The sequence below is a fragment of the Lepus europaeus genome, chromosome 7, assembly GCF_033115175.1.
Source record: "Lepus europaeus isolate LE1 chromosome 7, mLepTim1.pri, whole genome shotgun sequence".
NCBI classification, from domain to species: Eukaryota; Metazoa; Chordata; class Mammalia; order Lagomorpha; family Leporidae; genus Lepus; species Lepus europaeus.
Window position 1 is genome coordinate 42,743,339 of NC_084833.1, and position 7,343 is coordinate 42,750,681.

Below are 7,343 nucleotides of genomic sequence, written 5' to 3' on the forward strand. Positions count from 1 at the left end.
CCCAAATTGATCTTAAAATTTCATTTAACAGAGTTTCCTCACACGCAACGACATTTCTCTGGAGCTACCTAATTATGTTGAAACTCATCAGATTTTCCTTTCGGCTAACGGTCTGAAAATGTCTACTTATGGTCTTTTACAGAAATTCTCCGAGGGATGCCCCTACCCTGTCAATAAGCGAGGAAAGTGTAACGGGACGTTTCTTTTAAGTTTCCCGGAGCCCAGGAAGCCGGATAAAGCGCGGCGAGATTGACGTGGGCTTTACCCAATAGCGTTGCAGAGAGGCTTCCCGGGTCACGGGCGCTCCAATCGGCACGCAGAGAATTGTTGTCTCTACGCTGAAGGCGGAAGTAACCCTTTCGCGCGCGCCATGGAAGCGCTCTTAGAACAGCTGGAGCGCTTTTCCGAGGTGCTGGCGGTCTCCCGCACGAGCCACGTCAGTACCTGGGACTCCGCGACAGTGCGCAGGGCACTCCAGTGGGCTCGCTACCTGCGGCATGTCTACCGGCGCTTTGGCCACCACCAACGCATCCGCACCGCCCTGGAGCGGCGCCTGCACGGCCAGTGGAGGCCGGAGGGCGGCCTTGGGCTGGGTTCGGTCCCGGGCCTGACGAACTTCGAGGCCCTCGGGTGCAGTGATGTCCTGTTATCCCTGCGCCTGTTGAGCAATCGGGCCCTCGGGGACGCCGCCTGTTACCACCTGCTGCAGCAGCTCTTCCCCGGCCCTGGCGTCCCGGGCGGCGACGAGGTTTCGCTGCAAGACCAGCTGGCCCGCCTCGCTCGCCGCCGCTCGGCAGTCCACATGCTGCGCGCCAGTGGCTATCGAGAGAGCCCGAAGCTTCAGGAGGACCCGCTGATGAAGACTCAGGCGGAGCTGCTGCTGGAGCGTCTGCAGCAGGTGGGGTCAGCCCAGGCGGAGAGCACGAGCAGGTTTCTCAGCAGCCTGTGGGAGCGCCTGCCGCGGAGCAACTTCCTGAAGGTGATCGCGGTGGCGCTGCTCCTGCAGCCGCCGCAGGCTCCCCGGCCCCAGGAAGAGCTGGAGGGGGGCCGTCCCCAGACAGCTGGAGAGGGGAGTCGAGAGCTAGTCCATTGGCTGCTGGAGAACTCGGAGGTCATGGCTGCTTTTTGCCGGAACAACCCAGCGGGGCTTTTAACGTCGGTGGCAGTCCGTTACCCCGCGCTGACTCGCGTCTATCTGGCTCTGCTCACAGACTGGGGTCGGCACCTGCGCTACGATCTTCCGAAAGGCGTTTGGGTTGGGGTCGAGACCCAAGATGTGCAGTGGGCGGAGTTGTGTGATAGGTTCCAAAGCCTCTGTCAGAGCGCCACGCCTTTGAAAGATGAAGTTCTAACTGCCCTGCAGGCCCTCAAGAAGCAGGATGGAGATTTCGAAGTCCCTGGGCTTAGCATCTGGACAGACCTGCTCTTGGCTATTCGCAACGGTGCATGACACTGCGTTTGGGGGAGGACAACATTCAGGTCCCAGCCCAGGCCCCAGTTCTCTATGGGCCACGTTTTGTTGCTAATAAGTTGTGTAGTTTGCAGAAGAAAATTCCAGTTTTCCCACCAAATCTCCTAATACTTTCAGGTGCCCCAAATATAGTTGTTTTAAGTGCTAATTTTGAGTTATTATGATCATAAATATGAAAAGTAATTGGCTTGTAGTACATGGATTTTCTAGAGGAGGTGAAATACTGAAAGATTTATACGTAAAGCCATGAAATTGGCAATAGTTTGCCTTGTTTTTTAGAATACCCCTTTCTAAGAATGTTGGAACATTGGTACTTTTCAAAGAAAAAAAAAAAAAACAACTTTAAAATGACGATACATCCATTTTTCTGTCCCTGTGACTTTTTTAGATTTCTTTTTATTTCTCCCCAGTAATGAAGCATTTTCTTTGACCACCAACATATAATGGTGTCAAAAATTTAGTTCGAAAAGCTTAGTGGACTATTTGGACTTAAAGGCCTAGACGTTGACCTTTTTAGTTTAGTGTTCTAACCAAATAACCAGCCTTAAAGTATATAAAATTGCGTTATTCAAAAAGCCTCCTCATTTCTGGAAATTACTGTTCTCTGAAAGAGAAAGCGCACATTGTAAATTTAAAGCATTGATTACAACAAATGTTTAAAACATAGTCAATACAAAGATATGTCTTGGGATATTAATTTAGCTCTTGATGGTAAAAGAATCAAACTTCTGAATTAGAAGATCCAGGTTTTAGTGCTGTTTCTGGCGTTAATTAGGTTAATAAATCACAACTTTGGTGCTACAGTTGCCTTACAGTAAATGGCATGTTTAGACTAAACTGAATTTCCTTATTTTTTTTCCCTTGCTGGTAGAGTGATTTACAAGAATCAAACTTAAGAGCAATTTATTCTTTTTTTCAATTTATTCATTTTTATTAAGAGTTATATAACTATTTTTAAAAATTTATTTATTTATTTTGAAAGTCAGAGTTACAGATTGAAAGGGAAAGATGGAGAGAGAGATCTTCCATTCTCTGGTTCACTCCCTAGGTGACCGCAAAGGCCAACACTGGGCCATACTGAAACCAGGAGCCAGGAATGTCATCCAGGTCTCCCTTGTGGGTGGCAGTGGCCCAGATACTAGCGCCATCTTTTGCTGCTTTTCCTTGGCCATTAACAGGGAGCTGGATCAGAAGTAGAGCAGCTGAGACAGGAACCCACACCGCTATGGGATGGAATACTGACATCGCAAGAAGCAGCTTTAACTGCTACACCACAATGCCAGCCCCAGGATACATAACTTTCCAGAAATCAAGATTTTTTTTTTCCATATCCAGATTAGTTGATAAACAATATTTTTTGAAAAACATTGGAATTGAGAAAGTTGATAGAATTGAACAAAAAGAGTTGTACGATCTTGCAGAATTTTTCATTTTGTAGTAGAAACTGGGAGTTTTTTTTGATAGTCTTAGGTGAACACTATTCTTATTCCCTTTGGTCTGATTCCTTTTTCACTCTAATTCATTTAGACCATCATTTAGATGCATTTGCTGTTAATACCAGAATAAAATCAATCCCTTCTGTCAACTACATCAAAGTCTTTTTTTTTTTTTAAGAAATAGTCCAGTCAAAAGTTCTGCCATAGCAAGTCCTAGTATAACTTTAGTTTTAGAAAATAGCAGTTTGTTAACTTCCCAATATCTAGCTACATTATGATTTAAGATAAAACAACAAAGATCAGAACAGACTTAAGTAAAGAATACTTTGTGATTTACTTTTATTCTTACCACTTAAGTTCTGTGATGTGTTTTACATAAATAATCTTATTTAATCTGTGCTCCAAGGCTGCATTTGTATAAATATTAATATAAGATGCAAGAAATTAAATAAAATGCCCAGTGGCCTATAGAAAAACAATGTGAGAGAAGAAAATATATTTGTTATTTATTTTGCTTCCAAGAGTCTAGTCTAGTAGGTCGCATGGTAGGTACTCATAATGTTTAAATAAATGAAACCAGCAGCATAACCTTAATCTGTATACTTTATCTCAAACAATGGTGACAATTTGAAAAGATGGCATTGGATATAGTGACCTTATTATCTCTCTAAAGATCTGTGTGTGGAATAGAAGAAAAAAAGTGAGAGGAAGATTAAATATGAAAGTATTTGAGGGGCCAGCACTGTGGCGTAGCGGATAAAGCCACCGCCTGCAGTGCTGGCATCCCATATAGGCGCCGGATTGAGCCCCAGCTGCTCCACTTCCAATCCAGCTCTCTGCTATGGCCTAGGAAGGCAGTGGAGGATGGCCCAAGTCCTTGGGCCCTTGCACCCACATGGGAGACCCAGAGGAAGCTCCTGGCTCCTGGCTTCAGATCAACAGAGCTCCAGCCATTGTGGCCAACTGGGGAGTGAACCAGTGGATGGAAGAACTCTCTCTCTCTCTCTGCCTCTCCTCTCTCTGTGTAACTCTGACTTTCAAATAAATAAATAAATCTTAAAAAAAGAAAGTATTTGATAATGAACTCTAGAAATGCTCATTTTTTAGTATATCCTATCAAAGGAGGAAACAGTACTGGAATCTCCCATTATGACCATTGTTCATTAAGTTTTATAATTTTTTATGTAGTTTGAGCAATTTTATGATATCAAATCATGTCTTATATATAATCTTACTGAATTTTAAAACATGCACCGTGTTGTATATCATCTTACTGAGTTTTGTCAAATGTAAGCATGACTATATCATCTCACTGAATTGAACCATGCATTTCTAGTGTCTGCCTTTCTACTTTATTATTATTATTATTTTAAAATGTATTTATTTATTTGAAAAGTAGAGTTATAGATAGAGAGGTAGAGACAGACAGATCTTCCATCCACTGGTTCACTCCCTATATGGCCACAATAGCCAGGGTTAGACCAGACCAAAGTCAGCTGCCAGGGCCTCATCTGGGTATTGCGCATGGGTTCAGGGGCCAAGCACTTCAGCCATCCTCCACTGCTTTCCCACGTGCATTATCAGGGAACTGAATTGGAAGTGGAGCAGCCAGGACACAAACTGATGCCCTTATGGGATGCCAGTATTGCAGGCGGCCACTTTACCTGATATACCATGTCACTGGCTCCCAAAATAAGTCAGTATCTTAAAAATTCTTGTTCCTAATGATAAATGGAACTTAGGAAATGTTAACCTTCATCTCTTATCGCTAGATTCAAGAATTGTTGTCCAGTATTTTAGTTTGTTCTTTATAAGAAAAAGTGCAGCAATTTAGAACATTGTAATTAGAGTTTTATATAGACAAGTACATTTTTACTTACTTATGTGTCTCATGATTTCAGTTTCCATGGTTGCACCTCAGACATTTTTCATAGAATTAATTTACGGCCAGCGCCGCAGCTCAATAGGCTAATCTTCCACCTGTGGGGCCAGCTCACCGGGTTCTAGTCCTGGTTGGGGCGCCGGATTCTGTCCCGGTTACTCCTCTTCCAGTGCAGCTCTCTGCTGTGGCCCGGGAAGGCAGTGGAAGATGGCCCAAGTGCTTGGGCCCTGCACCCGCATGGGAAACCAGGAGAAGCACCTGGCTCCTGGCTTTGGATCAGCGCAGTGCGCCGGCCTCAGCGTGCTGGCCGCAGCGGCCATTGAGGGGTGAACCAACAGAAAAGGAAGACCTTTCTCTCTGTCTCTCTCTCTCTCTCACTATCCACTCTGCCTGTCAAAAAAATAAATAAATTTAAAAAAAAATCAATTTACTTCCTGATTTTTGTTTTACTATATTTTATTCTTTAGGAACTCCCTTGGAGAAGGTCTCATGGTGGTAAACTTTCTCAGATTTTATCTGCAAATATCTTTGCTCTGTTAATGTTGGAAGTAGCTGTACAGTGGGCATGATTCTACCTCAACATATTAAAAGTGTTAATTTACTCTGTTCTGGTTTCAGTAGTTGATGTAAAGCAAGCTGTTAATCAGTCTACTTACAGTGCTTCCATAAATGATCTCTTGTTTCTGTCTGGTATTTTTTTTTTTGACAGGCAGAGTTAGACAATGAGAGAGAAGAGACAGACAGAAAGGTCTTCCTTCCGTTGGTTCATCCCCCAAATGGCTGCTTCATTCGGCACTGCGCCAATCCGAAGCCAGGTGCCAGGTGCTTCTCCTGGTCTCCCATGCGGGTGCAGGGCCCAAGCACTTGGGCCCTCCTCCACTGCCTTCCTGGGCCACAGCAAAGAGCTGGACTGGAAAAGGAGCAACCGAGACAGAATCCGGTTCCTCCCCACCGGGACTAGAACCCAGTGTGCCGGCCCCACAGGTGGAGGATTAGCCAAGTGAGCCATGGCGCTGGCCTCTGGTATCTTTTAAGATAGTCATTTGTTCAGTGTCTCTAGTCACTATAGTACAGCTAATTGTGAATTTCTCTGTTTTTCTTTATTATTGTAGATTGCATTTCAGTTATGGATTTGTGTTTTCATCTGTTCTAGAAGATTCCCAATCAGTTTTCCTCTCAATGTTTCTTTTTCTTCACATTTTGTAATTTCTCCTGCATGTATGTTAAGACTTCTCATACTATTTTTATTTTCTATAACTGATATTTCTTGGTTTCTATTGTTATATCAGTCTTCTTCTGTGGAAACAACTGTTATGTCCCAGAATCTAAATCCCCATTTACGCTTTAGTGATAATAGCCTACCTCCAGGTTTTAGCTCGGTTTGACCACCCAGCTTCAGAGTAACTTTTCTAATTTTCACCAATGTCAGCTGTGGCTATAATGCTAGAAAATTCACTACTTTTATGAGAAATTTTCAAAAGTTCATGGAAAATACACATTATGAAAAAATACATCATTTTTAAAACTTTTTTTGCCCAAATAAATTTGCTTTTTAAATTCCATTTGGCCAGGTCCCGCATTGTATAATGGGTTAAGTCTCTGCATGGGATGCTGGCATCCCATAGCAGAGCCCTGGTTTGAGACCCACCTGCCCTGCTTCTGATCTAGTTATCTGCTAATGGGCCTGGGTCAAAAGAAGATGATACCAGTACTTGTGCTCCTGCTACCCATGTGAGAGACTGGGGTGGAGTTCTAGGCTCCTGGCTTTGGCCTGGCTCAGCTCTCACTGTGCAGCCTTTTGGAGAGTGAACCAGAGGAAGGACAATCTTTTACTTTGTCCCTCTTTCTCTGTGACTCTGTCTTTCAAATAAATATAAAATCTTAAAAAAATGAAAAATAAAAAATACATTTTCCGTGAACTTTTTGAAGTACCCTCATAAATAGCTAGAAGTAATAAGTGCAACTTATGATTCACACTTGAAAAATATAAAATTATTTGCTCTTAATGCTGTTTCTTTTAATGTGTGGTTGATGTGCTTGAATCATGCTTGAAGACGGACAACTAGAGCAACTGCTGGAGTCTCTCCGATAAAGTCACATGTTCACAGTGGCAAACCAGCTCAGTTCCCTTCTTTTGTGCTATGGAGGGAAATAGTCTTTTCTACACATGCCTCCTGTATCATAATCACTGTTTAGAATGTCTTTGTCGTATTGACATTGCCTATAATCCTAAGTAATATTGTTATAATCTTCATAATTCTGCCACTCATTAAGTTTTAAACTTCAATAATTCTTTTAAAAGTCTTATATGTCTGTTTTATCCCAAATCTTCTAGGCCATTTTTATAGCATTATATCATGTGCTTTTTTATTATTTTAATTTTTAATATTACTTTATAGTCTATATTAATCATTTCATATCCTGAAGTCCCTGGGCATCTTCACTGATTTTCTTGATTCTCCCTCAACAGTGATTTGTTTCTTTGCATGTTTTGTAATTTCTTGTGATATCACATATATTTGATCTCACTCCATGGACACCTGGGAGTCTGAAT

The 7,343-nt window shown here is 42.7% G+C and overlaps 1 protein-coding gene across 1 annotated transcript; it reads left to right on the forward strand.

The window, feature by feature from the left end:
* Positions 1–360: 360 nt before the first annotated feature.
* On the forward strand, positions 361–5,471 carry FANCF (FA complementation group F). Its single transcript, XM_062196385.1, has one exon. The coding sequence runs from the start codon at positions 371–373 to the stop codon at positions 1,448–1,450; it is 1,080 nt and encodes a 359-aa protein (XP_062052369.1). The 5' UTR covers positions 361–370; the 3' UTR covers positions 1,451–5,471.
* The last annotated feature ends 1,872 nt before the right edge of the window (positions 5,472–7,343 follow it).